Source organism: Aquarana catesbeiana, linkage group LG02, assembly GCF_042186555.1.
Source record: "Aquarana catesbeiana isolate 2022-GZ linkage group LG02, ASM4218655v1, whole genome shotgun sequence".
Taxonomy (NCBI): domain Eukaryota; kingdom Metazoa; phylum Chordata; class Amphibia; order Anura; family Ranidae; genus Aquarana; species Aquarana catesbeiana.
Genome location: NC_133325.1, coordinates 673651565 through 673679412, shown reverse-complemented (window position 1 = coordinate 673679412; position 27848 = coordinate 673651565). Strand labels below are relative to the sequence as shown.

Sequence of the window (27848 nt, the reverse complement as noted above, 5' to 3'; positions counted from 1 at the left end):
TTTTCAAAATAGAACAAAAAATAAAACAATTTCAGGAAAAATTGAAATCAATTACCTTTTAAAAGTAGATGTAAACCAAATCACTAAAATCTCCTATAAACTTTAAAGCCTAGCCCGATAAATTGGAGAAATCTACCATTGTAATGCCCCTACCATTTTCCTAAATCCCTGGTGATCCCGCCATGAAGGTTTCATGTTCAGGCAGTTTGTCTCCCAGTTGTGGGAGCGTTGTCACCGTGTCACATGGTGGAGACTACAAGAGGCTGTGCTGACACACATTGAACAGGCATGATTCACTCCTGTCACTGTCAGAAAGCCGGCTTTGAGCAGTGATATAGCGGGTAAAATAAGTATTGAACATGTCCCCATTTGTCTAGGTAAATATATTTCTAAAGGTACTATTGATATGTCAGTAACAACCCATGCAATCCATACATACGAAAAAAACAAACAAATAAGTTCAGAAATTAAGTTCCAGTGCCTTGAAAAAGTATTCATACCCCTTGAAAGTTTCCACATTTTGTCATGTTGCAACCAAAAATGTAAATGGATTTTATGTGAGTGACTAACACAAAGTGGCACATAATTAAGTGGAAGGAATGTTTTTTAAACATTTTATTATAACTTTTCATGTTACACTGAAGAAATTATACTTTGCTACAATGTAAAGTAGTGAGTGTACAGCTTGTATAAGAGTGTAAATTTGCTGTCCCCTCAAAATAACTCAGTACATAGCCATTAATGTCTAAACCTTCTGGCAACAAAAGTGAGTACACCCCTAAGTGAAAATGTCCAAATTGGGCCCAATTAGCCATTTTCTCTCCCCGGTGTCATGTGACTCGTTAGTGTTACAAGGTCTCAGGTGTGAATGGGGAGCAGGTGTATTCAATTTGGTGTTATCACTCTCTCATACTGGTCACTGGACGTTCAACATGGCACCTCATGGCAAAGAAAACGCTGAGGATCTGAAAAAAAAAATTGTTGCTCTACATAAATATGGCATAGGCTATAAGAAGATTGCCAAGACCCTGAAACTGAGCTGCAGCATGGTGGCCAAGACCATACAGCGATTCCACTCAGAACAGGCCTCGCCATGGTCGACCAAAGAAGTTGAGTGCACGTGCTCAGCCACATATCCAGAGGTTGTCTTTGGGAAATAGACGTATGGGTAGTGCCAGCATTGCTGCAGAGGTTGAAGGGGTGGGGGGGTCTACCTGTCAGTGCTCAGACCATACGCTGCACACTGCATCAAATTGGTCTGCATGGCTGTCGTCCCAGAAGGAAGCCTCTTCTAAAGATGATGCACAAGAAAGCCCGCAGTTAGCTGAAGACAAGCAGACTAAGGACATGGATTACTGGAACCATGTCCTGTGGTCTGATGATACCAAGATAAACTTATTTGGTTCAGATGGTGTCAAGTGTGTGTGGCGGCAACCAGGTGAGGCATTCAAAGACAAGTGTGTCTTGCCTACAGTCAGGCATGGTGGTGGGAGTGTCATGGTCTGGGACTGCATGAGTGCTGCTGGCACTGGGGAGCTTCATTTCATTGAGGGAACCATGAATGCCAACATGTACTGTGACATACTGAAGCAGAGCACGATCACCTCCCTTCGGAGACTGGGCCGCAGGGCAGTATTCCAACATAACCACCCCAAACACACCTCTAAAACGACCACTTGCTAAAGAAGCTGAGAGTAAAGGTGATGGACTGGCAAAGCATGTCTCCAGACCTAAACCCTATTGAGCATCTGTTGGGCATCCTCCAATGCAAGGTGGAGGAGTGCAAGGTCTCTAACATCCACCAACTTCATGATGTTGTCATGGAGGAGTGGAGGAGGACTCCAGTTGCAACCTGTAAAGCTCTGGTGAACTCCATGCCCAAGAGGGTTAAGGCAGTGATGGAAAATACTGGTGGTCACACAAAATATTGACACTTTGGGTCCAATTTGGACATTTTCACTTAGGGGTGTACTCACTTTTGCTGCTAGCGGTTCAGACATTAATGGCTGTGTGTTGAGTGAGGGGATAGCAAATTTACACTGTTATATAAGCTGTACACTCACTACTTTACATTGTAGTAAAGTCTAATTTGTGAGATACTGGGTGTGTGTGTGTGTGTACTATATATATATATATATATATATATATATATATATATATATATTACCCTATGTTTAATGAGAATTGGTTAGAGAACATTATAGAAACTGTGCATTCATGGTTCATAGGATTTATAGCTCTTGATGTATGCAATTTATACAGTTAATTTCTATCGCTTGAATTATTTTTCCTATTATGGGAGTGAGTTGGGGCCTCGCAAAGCCTAGAGCCGTCTCTGGTACTGTGGCTTAAATTCAGTGTTTTGGAGGTCATCTGACAAAATGTGGCCCCTAGACCCCAATAACAATCTTGCTTTCATTAGTCCACAAAATGGTGCGCCGTTTCTCTTTAGGCCAGTCAGTAAGGGTTATTTACTAAAAATGGAGAGTGCAAAATCTGGTGCTACTCTGCACAGAAACCAATCAGCTTCCAGGTTTTATTGCCAAAGATTAATTGCAGATGCTGACGTTAGAAGCTGTTTGGCTACTATGCAAAGCTGCACCAGATTTTGCACTCTACGGTTTTAGTAAATCAACCCCAATGTGTTCTTTGGCAAATTGCAACCTCTTCGGCACATGTCGTTTCTTCAACAATGGGACTTGGTGGGGGGCTTCTTGCTGATAGCTTGGCTTCATATAGGCGTCTTCTAATTGTTACTGTACTCACAGGTAACTTTAGACCTTCTTTGATCACCCCAGAGCTGATCATTGGCTGAGTCTGTGCCATTTTGGCTATTCTTCGATCCATTTGAATGGTAGTTTTCCATTTTATTCCAGGTCCTTCTGGTTTTGGTTGCCATTTTAAAGCATTTGAGATATTATAGCTGAGCAGCCTATCCGTTTCTGCACTTCTTTATATGTTTTCCCCTCTCCAGTCAACTTTTTATCCACTTCAATACAGGGCACTTTCACCCCCTTCCTGCCAAGTCCATTTTTCAGTTTTCAGCCCTGTCACACTTTTGAATGGCAGTTGCGCGGTTATGTACCCAAACTACATTTTTACAATTTTCTTCCCACAAATAGAGCTTTCTTTTGGTGGTATTTGATCACCACTAGGCTTTTTATTTTTTGCTAAACAAATTAACCACTTCCCACCCAGCCACTGCACATATATGGCCGGGTGGGCGCTTCCTCCTCCTGAGTAGATGTTCAGGAACGTCTTTCAGAAGGAGGGGGATCGCGCCCATGCAGCTGCGCGATCATGATGCGCTACCGTCATCCGGACACGGCGCATCTCAGATCGGCAGGAGGGCTCTGTGACTGGCCCTCCTGATCACATGATGGCTGTGTCCAATCACAGCCATCATGTGAGGTAAATAGAAAGCCGGTTGTTAGGCGGAAGTTGTCAGTGAGAAGAGGGAGAGCGGATCGCTGCAGCCGGCCGGTGACCAGTGAGTGTGAACTGTTTTTTACAGCTTTTTTACACACTGATCACCAGCCCAGTGTCCCCAAAATAGTGTCTCCCCACACATGTCCCCACACAGTAAAAACACCTGTCCCCCACATATATCCCAGTAAAATCATATGTCCCAATGATCATCTGCACACAAATGTCTGTGGTCATCTGCACACATCTGTACATGATCATCTGCATACATATGTTCGTGACCACACACCAATTATTATACACTTATCAGGATTTTTTTTTTACCAAAGACATGTAGCAGAATAGATTTTGGCTTAAATTTATGACAAAATTAGATTTTATTGGATTTCTTTTAAAATAGAAAGGAGAAAATATTGTTTTTTTTCGCAATTTTTTTCACTTATATCGCAAAACATAAAAAAAATAAGTAGTGAATAAATACCACCAAAATAAAACTCTATTTGTGTGAACAAAATAATAAAAAATGTATTTGGGTACAGTGTAGCATGACCGCACAATTCTCATTGAAAGTGCGAGGGCACGGAAAGCTGAAAATTGGTCTGGGAAGCAAAGGGGTGAAAGTGCCCAGTATTGAAGTGATTAAAAAAAAAAAAAAAGTTTTTCTTAGTTTTCTGTTATAAATTGTTGTTTTCTCCTTCACCGACGGGCACTGTTGAGGCTGCACTGATGGGCACTGATGTGCAGCACTGATATGCACTAATAGTGGGCTCTGATGGGCACTGATAGGTGATACTGATGGACAGTAATAGCACTGATGAGGAGGCACTGATTGGCATTTGTGATAGGCACTGACAGGCTATACTGATGGGCACTGATTAGCATCTGTGGTGGGCACCTCTGATGGGGAAGGGGGGGGCTGCGCTGATTATCAGCGCAGACTCCCCCTGTCAAGAGAGCCACTGATCAGCTCTCCTCTGCTCGCATCTTGTCAGCGCAAACTGAGGAAAGCCTCCTGGTTACCGCTGTGACCAGCTGTGAGCAATGTCCATAAGAGTGATATAGTAACAGTAGTGGTTCAGAGGTTGTTCAAGGCAGATCACAAAGTTGTCAAAGCATGCACCATCCACCGATCACTCCACTCCACCAGGTGTGAACACACTCCCCTCAGGGGGTTAAACTCACCAGAGATAGGTATATCTCAAGCCTCCAAATAACAGATATCATGGGATAAATAAATTAGCACTTCTCCAAGTGATGGGTAGAAAGAGGGGTTCCAGAGCAATAAAAACAAAGGAGAGCGCACATAGCGTAATTCCATTTATTATTAAAACAGACCCATCACATTAAAATTTCCCCATCACTAGCTACGTACTAAACATATGCAGTCAACAAGCGAAAAAGGATGACATCACCGTGCACCGCATCGTAGGATCTCCGGTCACTGCCTCAGCAATCAAAGAGCGGAGTCACTTCCTAGTTCCGGGTCCACCACGATGAAGCGCACGTGTCACTTCCGGCATCGTGTAGGTCACGCACTGACGCGTTTCGTCATATCCTGACTTCAACAGAGGGCGTGACCACACGACAAAGACGCCGGACTTAAAAACAAACCGCCCCTAACTCCACAACCAATCACGATCCCCAGAGTGCAGACAAGCACACGTCACGTCAGCGCAACTGAGGAACAGGAGGGGGAGAGGGACAAACCAACCCACATTGCACTTATATCGGCTATAAAGAATCACGGTCATAGATGAAGATAGGGGATGCGGATAGCCATAAGTAAATACAGCATATCGTCACACATCCCAAATATTCAATCCATGCCTTCAAATTATGTCATAGTACATTTCATATGGTACAAACAAGCAATATAAAACACATATATACTGCTGTATCATCATCTGATAATACACACTATTCAAATATATTGTAACCAATCATACTGCCTACCGCTGTGCAAATACCATAACATAAAATATTGCAATGACCGCCATATTTATTTGCTAAAAGAATGTATATAATGTTTGGGGGTCCTAAGTAATTTTCTAGCAAAAAAATACTGATTTTAACTGGGGCACTCGTGCGTGCTCGCTCCCAAACTGCCTCTATGCATCTATGGGACAAAGAGGTGTGGCTCAGTCCCACTCCCCAATTCCTACTCACAGGGTGTGATTGACCTCAATGGCTCCCGCTGCAGTGTCTCTGCCAATGAGGAGTGAGAGACCTGGGAGAGATACTGCTCTTGTATACATCACTGGATCGGGCTCGGGTAAGTAATTGGAGGGGGGGCTGCAGGGGAAGCCCTGCTATGAAGGTTTTTTACCTTTATGCAGAAAATGCATGAAGGTAAAAAAAACCTTCACACTTTATAACCACTATAAATGTTGTGGCTACATTACATTATTTTTTTTTTCTTTCACCTGGTGGTCCGGTTAGTAACACACTTCCTGTCTTAGGATGTATTAAGTCTGGATAGAGGAGCAACAGAGAGGTTAGTGTTGGATGCACTAGCAGATTTAGATCGGCTTTAACTAGTCAAGTCCAACTCCAGCTAACACTTTTTAAGCAGTTACAGCATAAAGGTTTTACATGAATATAAAAATGCTGAGCATTGTTAGCATCCCTGTCTGCATCAAATGGTTTGTCTCAACTCTCGAACTGTGGGAATTCCACTTCTGCTGTGATTAAAGGGGTTGTAAAGGTAAAAGTTTTTTTCACCATAATGCATTCTATGCATTAAGGTGTAAAAAAAAATCCTTCAATACCGCCCCCCCGTTTTACTTACCTGATCCTTCGAAAGTCCCGCGCTCGCCCCCGACATCCTCTTCGCCGCTCATTGGCTCACGCTGCTGTCAATCACATCCAATGACGTGGCTCACCAGGGGGTGGGGCCGAGTGATACAGTGAGCAGCTATGGCCGCCGGCTGTATCACGGGAGCGTGCCCGCAAGCACTCAACACCATGCGAGGGAGCTCGCATGAAGGTGTTGAGTCCTTGCGGGGGGGAGCCGAGACAGCTGCCGAGGGACCCCAGAAGACCAGATTCGGGCCACTCTGTGCAAAATGAGCTGCACAGTGGAGGTAAGTATAACATGTTTGTTATTTAAAAAAAAATATATATATATATCTTTAGTGATCCTTTAATCACAGCAGAGGCCGATTAGCGTTGTTGGGCACTGGATGTCCACCGGCACCCACCGATTGTCAGTAAAACACAAAGAACTGCCTATGTAAACAAGGCAGATCTCCGTTCTGACGGGGGAAGGGATAGACTTTGTGTCCCTGCAAAGGGAATAAAATCCATCTATCCACACAAACACTGATTAGGCACACAGTTAAACCTTTGACCGCCCTAGATGTTTAACCCTTTCCCAGCCAGTGTCATTAGTACAGTGACCATGCATATTTTTAGCACTGATCACTGTATTAGTTTCACTGGTTCCTGCAAAATGTCAAGTATGTCAGATTGTCTGCGCACAATATTGCAGTCCCGCTATAAGGTGCTGCTCAACGCCATTACTAGTACAAAAAGAAAAAAATTCCATAAATGTATACCATAGTTTATAGATTCTATAACGTTAATGTAAACCAATCAATATACGCTTATTGGGATTTTTTTGCCAAAAACGTGTAGCAGAATACATATTGGCTAAAATTTATGAAGAAATTTGATTTTTAACATTTTTTATTGGATATGATTTATAGCAAAAAGTAAAAAAATATTGTTTTCTTTTAATTGTCGGTGTTTATTGTTTATAGCACAAAAAATAAAAAACGCAGTGGTGATCAAATACCACCAAAAGAAAGCTCTATTTGTGGGGAAAAAATTGACTCAAATTTTATTTGTGTAAAGCGTTGCATGAACGCGCAGTTGTCAACTAAAGTAGCGCAGCGCCATATTGCAAAAAAATGGCCTGGTCATGAAGGGGAGTAAATCTTCCGGAGTTCAAGTGGTTAGGCATACACTTATAGATTTCCTTCATTCATCCTCTGGGCTGAATGAAAGCAATCAAACAGATTCCATTATTCACACTAGAGCACAGAAGGACAAATATCTCACTGTAGACTATTGTATTGCGACAGCCAGCACCGCCATCTGTCAAAATATCTGAACAGTGCCTGCATCTGATTGGATGCAAGAACTGTTCAGCAGAGAACAGCTCTTTCAACAAAAGTCGATTGGAAAATTGCTTTTTCGTGATCCAGGCATTGGCAACAGGGCTGAACTACATAATAACGCTTTATAGATTTACTTTACTGGCAAAGGGAAAAATCCCAAACCCTTTTTTTGCTCATATAAGATCTGCAAAAATGTATAGGCTCTATAAAGGCTACAAAACATACACTGAAAAGGGACTGCACACCTTTAACCACTTCAGCCCCGGAGGATTTTACCCCCTTCCTGACCAAGAGCACTTTTTGCAATTCGGCACTGCGTCTCTTTAACTGACAATTACGCTGTCGTGTGACATTGTAGCCAAACAAAATTGATGTATTTTTTCTCACAAATAGAGCTTTCTTTTGGTGGTATTTGATCGCCTCTGCAGTTTTTATTTTTTGCGCTTTAAACAAAAAAAGAACGACAATTTTGAAAAAACGCAATATTTTTTACTTTTTACTATAATAAATATACCCCAAAAATATATAAAAAAAACAATTTTTTTCCTTAGTTTAGGTCGATATGTATTCTTCTACATATTTTTGGTAAAAAAAAATGCAATAAGCATATATTGATTGGTTTACGCAAAATTTATAGCGTCTACAAAATGGGGGATAGTTTTATGGCATCTTTATTTTTAACTTTTTTTTATTAGTAATGGCGGCGATCTGCGATTTATTTTATTTTTTCTGGGACTGCGACATTATGGCGGACACAGCTGATATTTTTTACACTATTTTGGGACCATTGTCATTTATACAGCGATCAATGCTATAAAAATGCACTGATTACTGTGTAAATGACACTGGCAGTGAAGTAGTTAACTACTAGGGAGCAGTTAAGGGGTTAAGTGTGTCCTAGGGAGTGATTCTAACTGTGAGGGGGCTGGACTTCAACACACAGGACAGTGATCACTGCTCTCGATGAAAGAGAGCAGTGATCTCTGTCCTCTCACTAGACAGAATGGGGAAATGCTTTGTTTACAAAAGCATCTCCCCGTTCTTCCTCTCCGTGACATGATCGCAGACATCGAGTCCGCGGGACCAGCAGTCATGAAGACTGCGGCGGGCGACACCACTTCTTAAAGGGGATGTACCTGTATGCCCTTTTGTCAGCGTGCGTGCACTGATATGCAAGCGGTTAAAGTGGTTGTAAAGGCAAAAAGTTTTTCATCTTAACGCATTAAGATAAAAAGTCTTCTGTGTGCAGCAGCCCCCCTAACACTTACCTGAGGTCCTTCTCTGTCCAGCGATGTCCACAAATCTCTCAGCCGTCTGAGATTCCTCTTTCTGATTGGCTGAGACACAGCAGCGGCGCCATTGGCTCCCGCTGCTGTCAGTCAAAGACAGCTAGCCAAAAATGGGAGAGAGGGGGCGAGGCCAGGTCGGGGCTCCGTGTCTGAATGGACACAGAGAGCTGTGACTCAGCTCGGGTGCCCCCATAGCAAGCTGCTTGCTGTGGGGGCACTAAACAGGAGGGAGGGGCCAGGATCACAGAAGAGGGACACGAGAAGAGGATCAGGGCTGCTCTGTACAGATCCACTGCAACAGAGCTGGAAAATATAACATGTTTGTTATTTTTATAGGAAAAAAAACGAGACTTTACAATCACAATATTATCATGTCTTGAAGTACAACCCAGCTCCTCAACTGAATTGGCAGATGCAATATGAGGTCATTCTCTCTATAGCGCTTAAAGAGGCACTGTCAAGAGATGGTCTGTACATGTATCCAGGGGGAGGGAACTCTCTTCCAGTTATACAATGCCTGGTACTAATGGATATACACACTCCTTTTAACATAGCAAGGCCTTACATGATCATGGCTCTATGGGGATATATGTTTCTTCACATGATGAGTAGGATCTATGGTTTCTGAGAAGAAGAAACCATTATTTTAGAACACCATTTTAGTATAGCACCGCTCTGAGCTATACCTTTACACGAGTAGCAGAATCCCTAACCAAAACAAAGCTTTCACAGGCTATTAATGCTAAAACTTTGCCCTCTTCAAAAAAACATGTTAAGCTGTCAAACAAAAGAAAAAGTATTACATGATTTGACCATTAAAACGTGTCTAAACCCAATAACAAAAATGTATTATATTTCAGTTTTCCGGTCCTTAGATGTTACTTAAATGTGGTGTTTCAATTTTTGCAGATATACTTCCCCTACTTTTACCTGGTGATCCTGCCACTAACACACTTTCTGTCCTAGGGTAATAATGTACACTTACTGTACTGTATCCTTGGAGAACCAGCAATATCACTTTAGAAAAGTAATACAAACACCTTCCGCTATATTTTGCATAGCAGGGAGGGGGTCTGCAGACCTTAGAGATAGCACAGGGTGAGTCTATAGTCCTTACCGTGTTGCTAAAACCAGTAATATGAAAATAGTTTATCCGCCCTGCCCCCCCCTTCTTTTTACATTCAAATACTGCCACTATATACCTTTTTGGCTGATCTGTATACCACGGTCACGTGATAAACTGCAGGGTCTGCCCAAGTTCTGAGTGTTTGGGTAGGAAGAGATTTCCACTATAGCCTGTGTCCTCATGCTGTTATGGGAGTTGGATCATCCATCAATCAAGATGTGACATTCCACCCACTGTGTTCTTTTTTTAGTTACTGGGCATGGAGGAGGAGGAGGCAGGGACTGGGTTGTTTTTTAGGATCTGTATACACGCCCACATGTGTGATGTCATACCATGTGATCTGAAAAGCTCAGCTCAAACAAGGAAATCTTCTCTCTAGCAATAGAGACCAAACTGAGCATGTGCAGCAGTACTACCCTCACTGTGTCTTACCTGGCCTTGCCAAGAGAGACTCTGCAGGAGGGGGAGGATCTGTGCATACAGGATCAAAGAGCCTTTTTACACAAGGCAGAGGATTAACCCCTAAGTTCCACCGTGAGTATAACAAGCATGCTATTCTGCATATACAAACAGATTTTACTGTTGTGGGTTTAGTAACACTTTAAGCCTGGTACACGTGTGTGTTTGTGTGTGTGTGTGTGTACAAGGCTTTAGAGATGGCACAGGAACGGTTTAACTGATAAAAGTGCAGCACAGGCAGAGAGCAAGTTCTTTGTTAAGGGCCGTACACATGGGCTGTATTGGCTTCTGTCGAAGGGACATGACCGAAAAAGGTCTGCCTATCCACATCCTATCAGTGCTCTCAGCAATGGCTGAGAGCGCCGCTGACCGGTGTGTTCTGGCTGGGGGGCAGTCTTTCTATTAGAACACAATACCTCAGTAAGGAGATTGCCTTACTAAGATCAGTAACATCATTGTTAGGACAGGATCTCCTTCTAAGCTTTTCAGTTTTTTTCCATTCAGCCCGCTGGGTTGAATGGAAGAAAAAAATAGTGTACTAAGCTTTAGGATTGTGTGTACACTTTAATTGTATTTGTATTACCACACCAACCACATCACTGATTTAGTCTGTTTAGTGCAAGCTCATGCAGATGTCATAAGTGTCTGTGATTCTCAATTGCAGCGATTTCCTTACCAAGGGGTTTGTAGTTCACCAATGCTACATTTTGTTTTACCTGAGGTCTTTCTGACAAAACGTGCAATCAGTTATCACAATCTGTTCAGTTTCCATGAAGCAATTGAGCCACACTGGAGTGATTTAGAATTGATTGATTAATGCAAATTAGAAATTGTGTTCCCCGTGTTTGCTCTGTTGTGCTGAGAAATGTCAAGATGTCTGAACCTCTAACTGATAATTTATTCAAAATACAGGGGAATGTTGGGCTGCTCTTGGCTTGTGTATTTTCCTGCAGTGAAAGAAAGCTCACCAATTATATACCCTGTGGGTTTTTTCTTTTTAGATGGTACAGCTGCATGCTGGGTAAGAAGTGCAGTTTGGCGCCATTGAAGGAAGAGCTACAAATACAAGGGGTATGTTTACTTCTATTCTGGTTGTTCGTATGTTTACTGCTATTTTGGTTGTTCTTGTTTAGTTTAAGGGGAAAGAAAATTAACATTTTGAAGTCTGCTAACAACTCGGGTAGGAATTTCATTTAAATCTTTTTAAAAAATCGTGAAATAAAAAAAAAACTCCTAGCAATTAGTTTATGATCAACGGCTACAGGGGTTGTAAAGTCTTGTTTTTTTTTTTGTTTTTTTTTTTTAAATAACAAACATGTCATACTTACCTCCCCTGTGCACGGGTTTTGCACAGAGTGGTCCCAATCCTCCTCTTCTGGGGTCCCTCTGTGGCGCTCCTGGCTCCTCCTCTTCTCGAGTGTCCTGACAGAGAAGCGCTTTCCTTGGGGCACTTATGCAGGCACGCTCCCGATTCCTGCTGCTGCATCCATTGACACAGACAGCAGGACTCGGCCCCGCCCCCCGGCTCCCGCTGCTATAAATCCAATGAGGACCCGAGACACCGGCTGGAGCTGGTGTGTTCGTCACCGTCGCTGGAATGCATTAAGGTGAAAAACCCTGAGGGTTTATACCCCTTTAATATCAGACACATAGGAGAGGGAGATTTACTAAAACTGGTGCACACAGAATCTGGCTAGCTGTGCATGATAACCAATCGGCTTCTAATTCCCGGATAGCAAGCCTAATTTGTTGAATTGTAAGTCTTGTTAACTTGCTGCACATTTTCAGTGGCAAGTTGTACACTTGCAGAGCACTTGAAGCACAGGTTCTAGTTGACACTTTTCCAATTTGTAGAAAATTTGCGTGGCAAGTCCTAAGTTGCAGTGGTGAGTCTACAGCAGGAGCTTTGCAAGTCACAGTGACCCCTGTGGTGGGATGACTATTGCACAACATAACTGAACCAGAACTTGCAGCAGACTTGCAGAATGTTTTCTGAGAAAGTTGATCTGGAGTCATGCAATGCGGACTTAATTGTGCAACAAACTTGTGAAGCCTGGCAAGTCTAGCAAGAGCTTAGCAAGTAGCTTGCTATCTGGGTTTTAGCTTGTTCACTTAAGCTTTGTCAATAAAACCTAGAAGTTGATTGGTTACTATGTATCGCTGCACCAGATTCCGTGTGCAACAGTTTTAGTAAATCTCCCCCCTAATGTCCCATTTACAAATGTGTTAAAATAATATATAAAAAAAATATATAAAATTCATATCTTAAAGTAATAATTTACCAACGTGTTACCATGAAAAAAATGCTTTAAGTAATAGAATTATTGGTTTTAAATACATTGAATTACACTTTCAAGTTAGTTAAATCAAAGTAATGGCCAGTCCCTACTCTATCTTGCCAAATACTCCCATTACATATGGTACATAAAGTAGCCCTTTTTATGTACTACAGATACTATTGCCAAATGTAAATTATTTTGCTTACAAACAATTGATGCTAATTAAGGGTAAACTTTCAATGTAGAGGAGAGCTACAGAAGTAGGTGTGACCTGGCTATAAATTGTAATATGTATTACAGAGTATGCAATCAAGAATCAGTGTTTTTATGCAAGTGCGTTTCCACTTTTGCAACCAAATTGGAATAACTCCTACTTTATATTTGTTACATGTTCCTATTCACATAGCACAACTTTAAAAAAATGCAGCTTACCTTTTTTTAGATGCTGTGTTTGCTATAATTAACATGGTCTGTACTGTGCAGACAGATCTTCATTATTGATTGTAACTAGATTTGAACACTGTCCTAACAAAGAGTTAAATATGTAGAGGCCGTGCTTCTTGCATTGTATTAAGCTGGCCATACACCTTACAATATTCTTGTTTAATTTCCTTTAGATTTACCTTTGGCTATGTAGTGGAAAGGCCTGCCGGACTGCATACAAAATTGAAAGTGTTTTGCTGTGCCCTTATATTATATGGTTTTGGTAAATCTAAAGGAAAGTTATAGAAGAACATTGTATAATGTATGGCCAGCCTTAATGAGGACAGGCTTACTCTAAAGCTGGGTACACACAGGCCAAAAACAATCAGTTCAACAGGGCCCATCCGACTTTCGGTCCATGTGTACAGCTCCCAGACTTACAGAAGCTGGTCACACAAACGGCTTCTGTCAAATGGGCATGCTGGAAAACAAGAAATCCAATCAGCGATCTCAGCCAGTGGCTCATCAGTGTGTTCTGTCGGGGGGGCAGTCCCTGTGTCATAATACAATAGTTCAGTGGTGGAGATCGCCGCACTAACATCGCTTGTGCTAGTATAGCGATCTGTAATTTTTTTTTCGTTTAGCCTGCTGGGTTGAGTAAAAAAAAACGTATAGTGTGTACCCCACAAAACATTATTCAAAAAAAGGCTTGCAATCACCCATGACACCTTTTCCTGAGAAACATCTAAAAGGTAATAAACTTTTTTTTTTTTTTCAAAGAATAAGATTTTAGTGAATTTGTGCCATGTAAGCATTGGTACAAGTACAGCTTATATGTCCATGTTGAAATGATAATAGGTAGCAATCGTCCATAAGTACAGTAGTGTACTGCAAGTATAGTCCCAGAGGAAAATTAATGGAATTTCAATGAAGAACCTACAGGTGTCAGGCTCAAGTTGCTGCTTGGTTGCCATCAGTACTGAGTACAGGGCAGGCTGGATTGAGAAAAGCCAGGCTATGTTTCAGGCCAAGCTCTAATGCCTCATACACACGGTTGGATTTTCAGATGGAAAATGTTCGATGGGAGCTTTTTGACGGAAATTCCGACCGTGTGTAGGCTCCATCGGACATTTTCCATCTGAATTTCCGTCACACAAAATTTGAGAGCTGGTTCTCAAATTTTCCGACAACAAAATCCACACAAAGTTCCACGCATGCTTGGAATTAAGCAGAAGAGCAGCACTGGCTATTGAATTTCATTTTTCTCGGCTCGTCGTATGTGTTGTACATCACCACGTTCTTGACGTTCGGAATTTCCGACCAACTTTGTATGACCGTGTGTATGCAAGACAAGTTTGAGCCAACATCCGTCTGAAAAAAAACATGTATTTTGTTATCGGAATGTGCGATCGTGTGTATGCGGCATAAGCGTGCTATAATATAATATAATACAGTTCCAAAACAGTGGTAAACCTATAGTGTGTATATATATATATATATATATATATATATATATATATATAATTTAACAAACATATAGAGGGGTTTTCTCAAATTTGACTGCAAAAGTGGAAATCCGCTTTAAGTTTACCTGTATCCGGGTTATATGGCAGGGGGTTAATTTGCCATAATAAAATGTTATTTGTGAACAACCCCCTTCCCGCACTTGCCTACACAATATATGAATTTGAATAGACTTTTTTTCAGTTGTACTGTGCTCACAGATCAACGTATCCCTCTTCTGTGTTAATTTCCCCCTTGTTGACAACATATGGCCATTTGCAGTGAACCTTTCCTTTTTTCAACACAGTGGCCCAGATAAACAGTTTTCACTGCACCAAATATTTGACATATACAAACCTGCCTTTTTCTTGGATGCACCAAAATAAAAAAAAAATAGTTGTTTGAATGTTTAAAATTAAAGATGTGACTAGTGCAAAAATTTAAAAAAAAATATAACACAATGGGGTTTATTTACTAAAGGCAAATCCTCTTTGCACTACAAGTACACTTGGAAGTGCAGTTGCTGTAGATCTGAGGGGGACATGCAAGTAAAAAAAAAACGCATTTTTGCTTGTACATGATTGGATTATAAAATCAGCAGAGCTTCCCCTCAGATCTACAGCGAATGCACTTCCAATGCCCTTGCAGTGCACATGTAGTGCAAAGTGGATTTGCCTTTAGTAAGTCAACCCCAATGTCTCAAAATCTGCAGGAAAATAAATAATGGTTCAGAAAATGAGTTTGTCAGTATTTGGCGCAATCGATTTGTGCACTAAAGGACATGAGTTGATACGTGTGTTTGGGGTAAGACTAGCAATTGCAGGCTTCGTTATTTAAGCCAAAACTAGATTGACCAAAATGTAATTATGATCTTCAGTAACAGTTCTGTAGGTATTAGAGCAAACTGTGCCTGCTAGAGTTTCAAATCTCAGTATTGGAGCTAACCTTAATAAACTAATAAGAATATATTGACTGTCAATTCAGAGATGTACACCACATAGAAAATGCTTGGTATGATTGCTGCAGTATTCACCACTATGTTAAAATTGTGTCTCATATTTTATCATAGGTATCTAAAGTTGCATATACAGAATTTTATCAGGGAAAAACCATGCGTTGGGCGCTGGCATGGAGCTTCGATGATGATGTGACCATCCCTGTAGGTAACAAGTTGTTGTAACCAACAAAAAAGTCATTGTTTCTAAGTTTCTTGTTAGCACACTACTCCTTGCATTTCCCCTAGAGAATAAAAGATGAAACATTACTCATCATTCAAATAAACATCTCTAGACCACTGTTGTACAATTAGCCGATCTGTCCATTTTGGGTGTAACAGGTAAATATTCACGCCTATGCTAGTTGTTATATGGCATGTATCACATTCTTCATGTCTCCCCTGTGATCCCTATTTTAATCTACATAATTAGTTGCTCTGTGACAGTCTCCTTCGTTCTTTGAGGTTACCAGGAACTCATCTGATTTTTTTTTTTGGTTACGTATTTTTGCTTGATCTTTATTGTATCTTGTGTGACCCTTGATAAGTATTATTTACTCACTGTATGGTTTTTGTTCTTTAACTTTTGTATGACTGATAACTGGAATTGCTGTTGTAGCCACCGGTGCTGTGGTGTTTTTTTTTTGTTTTGTGTTGTCTACTGTTAGTTGACTTGTAACTGAATTACATTTGAAAAGTAATAAAAAGAAATTTCCAAAAAAAAAAAACCTATGCTAGGTTTTTAACTTCTGTCGAAAACCCTGGTGCGGCAGGGTCCACTTATTTTGATCACAGCTTTTACAGGCCAATTATGCCTTTTCAGTCAAATTATTGCATTTATGCTGAGAATCCATTCTTGTGAACAACCAATCTATTCCATGTCTATAGAAAATCCAGTAAAGGAAACAGGACACGGATTATCTGTGTGCCCTCTAGTAAGTTCTGGCTGAAAAGCAATCACTTCTAATGTCAAGTTTGGGTTTCTTTGCTACAGTGATACCGGCATGTAACTGTGATTGCCACTAGTCCCCAGAACAGCACACTGAAATGTTACACTGTGTGAGACACATTTCCTATCCTAATCCCTGCAATCTCTCAGCACATAGAGCAGAGAGAGTACAGCTACCTACATACAACTGCCCTCAAGGGGAGCCATTTCTTTCTCGTCCATTGATGGACGCTTTTGGGTTATACTACCACTTACAGGAGGATTGGACACTGGAAAACATAAAAAATGTAGGCCAGCCCAAGATAACCGCTCCCATTACCAGTATGCATAAGTGTTTTGCTAGGTTCCTAGAAGGGTGGGTGTATTTTTTTTTCAGCTCTGCTAGATAAGTCTAACCTAATTCTGCTGGCTTAATTTTTTTCTCCAACATTTTTTCTCTTCAATTAAAACTTTTCTCTATATAGCTGCTAGAGCTGGGTCAACCAGTTGCCGTCCGCCCAATAGCAGTTTTACTGCTAGAGGGCGGCAGCTGTGTCCCATATCACGGATCACACGTATAAATATGAGCCCCCTGCATGTTCCCAAGCTGAGGGCCACGATTTTTGGCTGGGACCTGGTGTCAGTTTGGGCAAATCACAGATCTTCCTGTGCCCGTGTTTACAACACACAGGCACAGGAAAATGATGTCCTCTTCTCTTGTTGGGCCCTTTTTGGTTCCAGAGAGAGAAAAGAAAACATCAAACAGTGAGTTAAAGTACTACACTGACACTAAATCACATAGTTAGGCACATTTACCATTTGTGATTAGGTACAGTGTATAGATTTTTTGCTGATCACTGTATTGGTGTCGCGGGTGATGCCAGAGAGCGTTAGCGGCTGTTAACGTCAGTCCCAGGTAGTGTCAGGCTACCCGCTACATATTCACTAATACATTTTAACCCCTCTATCGCCGCCCCAGTTAACCCTTTCACTGCCCTGATCACTGTATTAGTGTCACAGGTGACACCAGATAGCTTTAGTGTCAATCCCAGATAGCGTCAGTTTGCCTGCCACATATTCACTAATAAATTTTAACCCTTCGATTGCCAGTAACACGATCACAGACACACTATACACCTCCATTACCCGGTTTCCCCCGAAAATAAGACCTAGCATGATTGTCGTGATGGCTGCAATATAAGCCCTACCCCCCAAATAAGCCCTAGTTAAAGTCCTTGTAGGTCTTGTTTTCAGGGTAGGGCTTATTTTCGGGGAAACAGGGTAGGGCTTATTTGGGGGGTAGGGCTTATATTGCAACCATCACTGACAATCACGCTAGGTCTTATTTTCGGGGAAACAGGGTACTAGTATAGTTTCTGAATGGATCAATATCTTTGATCAGATCAGAACTATACTAGTGTCCCCAATAGTATAATGTCCCCAAAAACGCAGCGTTAGCAGGATCAGCCCCAACACCTGCCAGCACCTGCATTTAGCCCCTCTGCTCCCCCCCCCGCCAACAAACAAGTGCAGTGTCAGTAGATCACTGTCACTTCTGATACACACAGAACCGCAGCATTAGCAAGATAAGGCCTGATCTCTGCTAGCACTAGCAGGTCATTTTTTTTGTAGCCATTCAAGCAGTCCCTGACAGCCAGGTGCTTTTTTTTACCCATGAGTTACCAAAGGGACCTGTAAATTTAGTGGCCAAAATGAACAAGGAAAGGTACACTAGTGAAGAGGCCTACAGGATTCTGAGTATGTCAGATGAGAGCAATGGGGAGTCTTCACTGCCAGAATCGGGCTCAGAATACTAACCTGTAGAGAGCAGTGGCACCCTGACAGATAGCTCAGACGATGGAGAAGGGATCCCTTCTAAGGTCAAGCGTACCCAAACCCATGCCCAGGTTGCTGAGCCACCAAGAATTATAACACAGGCTCGTAGAGCCCATAGTGTCCTTCCTGATGTGCTTTTGAATCTTAATTGGCAGCCCACAGATTCTGCAGCCACCCGTACTTCCCCCATTCACTGCCCAACCCTGAATTCAGGGGAAAACAGCAAATTTAACTCCCCTTGTTTTTTTAGCTGTTTTTCACTGAAAATTTGTATCGATTGTGGACAAAAGCAGTTTATATGCCAAGCAATTTAACACCACCAACCCAGATTCGTTCCTTGCCAGATCATTCGAATGGAATTGGGCCTAACCCTCAACATGGGCATTACTAAAAAAAAATTTAAAAAAATGAGTCGCGTCATATTGGTCCACAGACCTGATTCATCATATGCCTGTGTTCTCTGCTGCCATAGCAGGCATAGATACAAGAATATAATGTGATTTATGCATTTCAACAACAATGAACTCTGTCGTCCTTGGGGACTCCTTTGCAGACTTGTATACGCCCCAACAAAATGTCTGCATAGATGAATCCCTCATGAATTTTCTGACCGTCTTGCTTTCACACAGTTTCTCCCCAGCAAGCGTTGCAAATATGGGGTCAATATGTATAAATGAGAGTGCAACAGGCTATACATGTAATTTCAGGATTTACTAGGGAAAAGATAGTCACGTGGAACTCCGCGACTGCCCAGACTACATAGGGAGCAGTGTCAAAATTGTTTGGGACTTGGTGTCTCCCTTGTTCCGTAAAGGGTACTACTTGTACATGGACAGCTTTTATACAAGCGTGACACCTTTTAGATGCCTTTTTGAACTAGAAATTGGCTCATGTGGCACCGTGCAACCTAATAGCCGGGGCTTCCCCAATAGCTTGTAAATACCCAACTTAGAAAGGGAGAGAGAGCCTGCTTGAGAAATTATGAGTTGCTCACAGTGAAGTGGAAGGACAAATGGAATGTTTTCGTCCTGTCTCCCATTCACGCAGATACAACAGTCCAAATTACAATGGCGACTGGTGTTGTTGAGAAGCCCCTCTGTGTCCACGACTACAACCTTTTCGTGGGAGAGATGTAGTTCAACGATCAGATGATGATGCCGTACTTCGTTTCCCTTAAAGCCAGACGCTGGTACGAAAAAATGGGTGTATATTTATTTCAATTGGCTCTGTTCAACTCTTTTGTACTATACAAAGTATCAGGAAGAAGTGTATCCTTCCTAAAATTTCAGAAAGAGATCATGGCCCTTTTGTATCCAGAAAGTGCTGTGGCCCAAACTCCCAATCCAGATGCAGTGAGCTGGCTGCTTGAGAGGCCTTTTCTGGATCCCATTCCTGGTACCCTGACCCAAAAGTCACCCCAAAAAAGATGTGTCTGTAGCAGACACGGAATAAGAAGAAACGCACGCTTTTTTTGTCCCTTCTGCCTTAGGCAACCTGGTCTCTGCCTCAAGGACTGCTTCCGTCGCTACCACACACTAGTGGAGTATTAGTATAGGATACAGCATGGCACAGTCTAGGGCACACATTCACACAAGGTCTCGAAAGATGTTAGTCAGAAAACTGGCTATCGCATTTTAAAAGTCCCTAGCTTGGAAAGTTTACAAGTTACAAAAAAAAAAAAGTTTTGTGATTTTATTGTTAACCATTGATTGCTTTGCAGGAACGCCATTCAGCTGCAGTACTGATCTGTTTATTCTGACAGCATCAGGCTGTGCTTTCAGAATACATATGTCAGTGACTGTAATGCTGTAGGAGGAACTTTCTCCTCCGCAGTTAAAGAAAAAGAGTGTATATGCCCATCCCACCCACAGGGGCCGTAGTTAATCATTGGGTGGATCGCCCCTAGGCTTCTGCATTTTTTTCACTTTTTTTGGCAAAGATTTCTTTATCCACATTGATCAATGTGAATGGAGGAAGCCCACGGGCTGAATGGGAAAAAAAAGAGCATTGCATGTATGGCCATCATTAGAAGTGGGTGGATGCAGGGCGGTATATTCTAATGGTGGGCATACCACACACTTTTTTGAATTGAATGTGGATCGTGGAATCTGTTAGGTTTTCTTTTTTTGTTCAGCCCACAGGCTGCATGGAAAAAAAAGAACATTACTTACAGTGGATATAAAAAGTCTACCCACCCCTGTTAAAATGTCAGGTTTCTGTGATGTAAAAAAAATGAGACGATAAATAATTTCAGAACTTTTTCCACCTTGAATGTGACCTATAAACTGTATAACTCAGTTGAACAACTAACATAAAGCTTTTAGGTGGAGGGAAGTAAAAATAAAAAACGAAAATAATATGGTTGCATAAGTGTGCACACTCTTAACCGATTGCCGACCAGCTCACGTTGGCAGAAGGGCACATACAGGCAGATTAACGTACCTGTACGTTGCCCTTTAAGAAGCGGCTTGCGGGCGGCGCACGCGCGTGACCTCCATGAGTGTGATCTCGGATACCCGCGATCGTCTCACAGAGAGGAAGAACGGGGAAATACTGATGTAAACAAGCATTTCCCCGTTCTGCCTAGTGACAGGACACTGATCACCTGATCCCTGTAATCGGGAGCGGTGATCAGTGTCGTGTCACACATAGCCATGCCCCCCCCACAGTTAGAATCACTCCCTAGGACACACTTAACCCCTACACTGCCCCCTAGTGGTTAACCCCTTCACTGCCAGTCACATTTACACAGTAATCAATGCATTCTTAATTGCACTGATCGCTTTATAAATGTGAATGGTCCCAAAATCACGCCAAAAGTTTCAGATCTATCCGCCATAATGTCGCAGTCATAATAAAAATGCCATAAAACTATCCCCTATTTTGTAGACGCTATAACTTTTGTGCAAACCAATCAATAAATGCTTATTGTGGTTTTTTTTTACCAAAAATATGTAGAAGAATACATATCGGCCTAAACTGAGGAAAAAAATGTTTTTTTATATATTTTTTGGGGAAATTTATCATAGCAAAAAGTAAAAAATAATGCGTTTTTTAAAAAATTGGCGCTTTTTTTTGTTTATAGCGCAAAAAATAACCGCAGAGGTGATCAAATATCACCAAAAGAAAGCTCTATTTGTGGGGAAAAAAGGACATCAATTTTGTTTGGGAGCCATGTCGTACAACCACGTAATTGTCAGTTAAAGCGACGCAGTGCCGAATCGTAAAAAGTGCTCTGGTCTTTGGGCAGCCAAATGGTTCGGGGCTTAAGTGGTTACACTAATACTTTGTTGAAGCACCTTTTTGCTTTTATTACAGCACTCAATCTTTTTGGGTATGAGTCTATCAGCATGGCACATCTTGATTTGGCAATATTTGCCCACTCTTCTTTGCAAAAACACTCCAAATCTGTCAGATTGCGAGGGCATCTTCTGTGCACAGCCCTCTTTAGATCACCCTCCAGTTTTTTAATGGGATTCAGGTCTGGGCTCTGGCTGGGCCATTCCAAAACTTTGATCTTCTTCTGGTGAAGTCATTCCTTTGTTGATTTGGATGTATGCTTTGGGTCGTTGTCATGCTAAAAGATGAAGTTCCTCTTCATTTTCAGCTTTCTAGCGGAAGCCTGAAGGTTTTGTGCCAATATTGACTGGTATTTGGAACTGTTCATAATTCCCTCTGCCTTCACTAAGGCCCCTGTTCCTGCTGAAAAAATAGCCCCAAAGCAGGATGCTGCCACCACCATGCTTCACTGTGGGTATGGTGTTCTTTTGGTGATGTGCAGTGTTGTTTTTGCTCCAAATGTGTCTTTTGGAGAATGCCAAAAAGTTCAAACTTTGTTTCATCAGACCATAACACATTTTTCCACATGCTTTTGGGAGACTTGCAAAATTTAGCCAGGCTTGGATGTTTTTCTTTGTAAAAAAAAGGCTTCCATCTTTCCACTCTACCCCATAGCCCAGAGATATGAAGAATATGGGAGATTGTTGTCACATGTACCACACAGCCAGTACTTGCCATATATTTATGCAGCACCTTTAATGTTGCTGTAGGCCTCTTGGCAGCCTCCCTGATCAGTTTTCTTCTCATCTTTTCATCAATTTTGGAGGGACGTCCAGTTCTTGGTAATGTCACTGTTGTGCTATATTTTCTCCACTTGATGATGACTGTCTTCGCTGTGTTCGATGGTATATCTTTTGTAACCTTCTCCTGACTGCTACCTTTTAACAATGAGTTCCCTCATGCTTTGGAAGCTCTCTGCAGGCCATGGCTTTTGTTGTAGGATGCGACTAAGAAAATGTCAGGAAAGACCTACAAGAACAGCTGAACTTGATTTGGGGTCATTCAGAGGTACTTTAAATGATGGCAGGTGTGTACTGACTCCTATTTAAAATGAGTTTGAATGTGAATGCTTAATTCTGAACACCGCTACATCCCCAGTTATAAGAGGGTGTGCACACTTATGCAACCACATTATTTTCGTTTTTTAGTTTAACCCCCCCCCCAAAAAAAAAAAAAAAAAGATTTTAGTTTGTTTTTCAATTGAGTTGTACAGTTTATAGGTCACATTAAAGGTGGAAAAAGTTCTAAAATGATTAATCTTTGTCTTGTTTTTTTACATCACAGAAACCCGACATTTTAACAGGGGTGTGTAGACTTTTTATATCCACTGTATATGCCCAATAAGAACCAGCAACATACTGGTATGTTGCTAGACTTTGAGTGGTTATCCAGGGATGATGCCTGCAGGTGTAGACATCATCTTGGTATTGTTTTTTTTCAACCGGCGGTCTGCTATAAATAAAAGGAATCCTAGCGGCTAATTAGCCCCCCTCCTGCTGCCTTCCATGGTTTTCTCGGGCAGTAATTCTAGTACTAGACCTGTGCAGATCTAAAGTGGTAACCTGTAAAGCCTTTTTTTTTTAAAATGTACGTACCGTATTTGCCGGCCTATAAGACGACTGGGCGTATAAGACGACCCCTTATTTTTCCAGTGAAAACTTTTTGGGCTATACTCGCCGTATAAGACTACCCCCCTTCCGAGGCAACACCATTTAAAAAAAAAAAAAAAACATCAGAAACTTAAAAAAACCCATCAGACTTAACATCAGAAAAAGGAAACTGGTGAACTACAAGTGCCAGAGATCCCAAAATTGGTAGGCAGCAACAATGAATCCTCTCCTCCAAAGCACCATAAATCATACCTGTATTTTAAGGGAGAGCTGGATGTGCAGTACAGGATGCTTTGTTAATATGTAGAGCCCCAGGTACACACAGTATATGATGCTGTGTTAATACAGTAGCGCCAGGTACACTGCAGAATACAATGTGCACCGCTGAGCCAATTACGGCAGGCAATGTATTTTACTAATCTGTTGATGGATACAAAGCCTGCTCGGATTGGCAGATTGTCAGAGGCTGTGACATCATCAGCCCGTGCGGCTCTGACTCATTGTAATGTATCGTGCTCGGATTGGCCGAGGTTGTTACTCCAATCCGAGCAGGCTTAGCAGGCTCTGTATTCATCAACAGAGTGCATCGCCGGGATTCGCTGAGCGGTGCATGCTGTATGTATATGGTATTACCGAGCACCAGGCGGGCTGAAATCCATCGTGACCGCTTCATACCTGGCGTATAAGATGACCCCCGCTTTTTGGCTGTGTAATTTAAGTGTAAACTGTCATCTTATACGCCAGGAAATACGGTAGTTTGACGTCGCTGCACCGGCATGCACAATTTTACAGCGTGTTTGGTATGTATTTACTGTGCGTAAGATCATATTTTTTTTTTCCAAACAATTGGGCAATATATTGTGTGTTTGTGCATTTAAAATTCCAAAAAGTATATTTTTCTTCAAAAAAATTTGCGTTTGAAAAACCGCTGAGCAAATACTGTGTGACAAGAAAAATTGCAACACCCACCATTTTATGTAGAAAACAAAGGTGGCCACAGCGCAAACATCAATACAAGCATGTATCATTTATTAAAAGGATAAAAGCACACTCTCACATGGATAAGCAAAGGGCTGCAGAACTGTGATGATGATGAAGAGCAGAGCCGGCCGGTATCCTTGATACTTGAAAAAGGAGGCAGGGCCTCTGAAATGCATTGTACACGCCCCCTTTTATCTTGATGGTTGCTGCTTTGGGCCAGTAAGCCCAAAAATGCTGCCTACCTCCTCTGGCGGTCATGCAGTCCGTGCATGACAGCTGATTTTGACGGCTTGCTGGGCTGCTCTTCACCATCTTCACAGTTTTGCAGCCATTTGCTTACCCATGTGTAAGCAAATGCTTTTTATGCTTTTAAAAAAATGATACATGCTCGTATTGATGATTGCACTGTGGCCACCTTTGTTTTCTACATGTTATTGAGGACTTCCAGATCTGATGAGCCCTGCTGCACCACAATCCGAGCCGTTGTCCATCCCCACCCACATCTTAACGTGATACATCCTGCATTGACTTTCAGTAAGGCTGCTGATTGATGTACTCCACCCTGATCCTTCCCACTGGAGACAAGACTCCATAGGAGTACTGGACATACATCCTTTTGACCGTGGATCCTTATTCCCGGATTTAAGGTTTGATGAGCCTGAACTTAGAGTGCAATGAGACTTCTTTTTTCTTTTTCCCCACCATTTTATTCTGTAGGGCTTCAGCTTTAAAAAAAATATAATGTTTTGGGGTTCAAAGTAATTTTCTAGCAAAAAAAAATTTGTGTTAGAAAAGGCTTCGTCTTCTTAAAGTGGTTAGAAGAGTGGGTGATGTGTGACATAAGCTTCTAATGTTGTGCATAAATCCCAAGACAGTTCAAAGACCCTCCAAATGACGCCTTTTTGGAAAGTAGACACCCTAAGGTGTTTGTTGAGAGGCATATGGAGCCCATGGAGTAGTTTATTTTTTGCCACAAGTTTCTTGAAAATTATTATTATATTTTTTACCCAAAGTTGTCACTTAAATAATATTGCTCGCACATGCCATGGGTATATGTGAAATTACACCCCAAAATACATTCTGTTACTTTTTCTGAGTATGGGGCAGTGTAGGCAGTGTAGCCGCCTACTGGACCACGAAGTCCACTAAGCACTTTCAGGCTTTTAAGGACATTATTTCTTTATTAAACTTCCTGACTACCTATCACAGTTTTGAAGGCCCTGAAATGCCAGGATAGTGCAAACCAGAAATAGACACCCCAGGGTGTTTGCAAAGTGGCATGGTGAGTTTTTTGCAGATCTCATTTGTTGCCACAATTTTTGGGAAAATTTAGAAAATTTACTTTTTCTTTTCTTTTTTCAATTTTTAAAAGAAAATGAGATCTGTAAAATACTCACCATGCCTCTTATCAAATTTGGGTTTCTGCTATTTTGGCATTTCAGGGCTTCCGAAACTGTGATAGGTAGTAAGTGAAATGCGCAATTTACACCCTTTGAAAACCTGGCGGTCATTGGTTTTTGGCACCTGTAAGCGGCTAGGCTCCCAAAAATCCTCTCACTCGTGTGGTATCCCCATACTCTGGAGAAGCAGCAGAATGTATTTTGGGGTGTAATTTCACATATTCCCATGGCATGTGTGAGAAATATATCAACTTTGTGCAAAAAAAAAAAAAAATGTTTTTGTAATTTTCCAGAAACTTGTGGCAAAAAATAAATGTAAATATATTCACTTTTTATTGACAATTTTAAATAAAATACTACACTTACTACCTATTATTCTCTTTGGGACTGGCTCATTGTCATCGAGTGAGAAAACCTCTTGGGGAGTATCTTTGTGTGCTGGATCACAAAGATAAAAAAAAAACATTATTGGATCAGTGTGTAAAGCGAGTGAGGCCTTTAAAGTGATTGTAAAGTCTCCTTTTTTAAAAAACAAACCTGTTATACTTGCCTCCTATGTGCAGTGGTTTTGTACAGAGCAGCCCAGATCCTCCTCTTCTCAGGTCCCTCTTTGCTGTTCCTGGCCCCTCCCTCCTGTTGAGTGCCCCCACAGCAAGCAGCTTGCTATGGGGTCACCCGAGCCTAGCTGCAGCTCTGTGTGTCCATTTAGACACGGAGCTGCGGTTCGACCCCCCCCCCCCCCCCCCCCCCATTGGCTAACTGACTTTGACAGCCGCATGAGCCAATGACACTGCTGCTGTGTCTCAGCCAATCAGGAGGGAGAGTACTGGACAGCCGAGGGATTCATGGACAAATTTTTGTATAATGTGAAAGATGACGTTACGTCGAGTAGATTGATACCTAATATGTCATGCTTTAAAATTGTGCATGCTCATGGAATGGCGACAAACTACGGTACTTAAAAATCTCTATAGGCGACGCTTTAAAAATGTTTACAGGTTACCTGTTTGGAGTTACAGAGGAGGTCTTGGGCTAGAATTATTGCTCTTGCTCTAATGATCGTGGTAATAACTCACGTGTGGTTTGAACACCGTTTACATATGTGGGCGCGACTTGCGTATGTGTTCACTTCTGCGTGTGATGTTAACATCCCTTGTAATAGAAATAAGCATGAAAGAGCCTCTTTAATGAAAACTTAGATCTCACATTTACACGGAAGTGACATTTGACATCGCTCCGGTCCTCCAAGGGCATAGAGTCGAGTGGGGGTCATCTTGCCCTCACTCGTCTTTCTGCCCATCAGGCCATCGGACCCGATAGTTTCCGCTGCTTCTGATCTCTCCGGTAAGCGGTGGAAACGACCAGGAAGCGGCGGGAGAGGGGGGGTCACCACTTCTGCAGCCATAAAAGTGATTCCGTGGTGAATCCACCACTGGAACCACTTTTATGTGAAAGAGGATCTCTTGCCGTCCTGTGTAACTCTAAACTGGTAACCTTGAATGCTTTTAAAGCGTCTCTAATAGGGATTTTTAGGTACCATAGTCTGGCGCCGTTCCATGGGCATACTCCATTTTAAAGCGTGCCTTGTTTGGTATCTATTTACCCAGCGCTCTAGCGCTTTTACATTTTGAGAAAGAAATGGGTACTGTATAGTGTTTGTGAGCAAAAAAGTTCTTTAAACAATTGCGTTTGAAAAACTGCTGCACAAGTACCGTGTGACATAAAAAAAATTGCAACACCCACCATTTTATTCTCTAGGGCCTCTGCTAAAAGTAAATAATTATATATTATAAAAGTATTGGAACACCTGCCTTTACACGCATATGAACTTTAATGGCATCCCATTCTTAGTCCGTAGGGTTCAATATTATGTTGGGAAGGCTGTCCACAAGATTTGGGAGTGTGTCTATTGGAATGTTTGACCATTCTTCTAGAAGCGCATTTGTGAGGTCAGGCACTGATGTTGGACGAGAAGGCCTGGCTCACAGTCTCTGCTCTAATTCATCCCAAAGGTGTTCTGTCGGGTTGCAAAGGGTGGCCCAACTTAATATTGAACGCTACGGACTAGGACTGGGATGCCATTATTGTTCATGTGCATGTAAAGGCAGGCATTTCAATGCTTTTGACAAAATAG

The 27848-nt window shown here is 41.8% G+C and overlaps 1 protein-coding gene across 4 annotated transcripts in view; it reads left to right on the top strand.

Annotated features, from left to right (window-relative positions):
* The window catches only part of METTL16 (methyltransferase 16, RNA N6-adenosine), a 193340-nt gene that overhangs the window by 106962 nt on the left and 58530 nt on the right, over nt 1-27848 (top strand). For all 4 annotated transcript variants that reach the window (XM_073616698.1, XM_073616702.1, XM_073616699.1 and 1 more), the window contains exons 7-8: nt 11423-11492; nt 15696-15785. In XM_073616698.1, coding sequence (XP_073472799.1) covers nt 11423-11492; nt 15696-15785 — 160 coding nt within the window. The remainder of the gene's footprint in view (nt 1-11422; nt 11493-15695; nt 15786-27848) is intronic.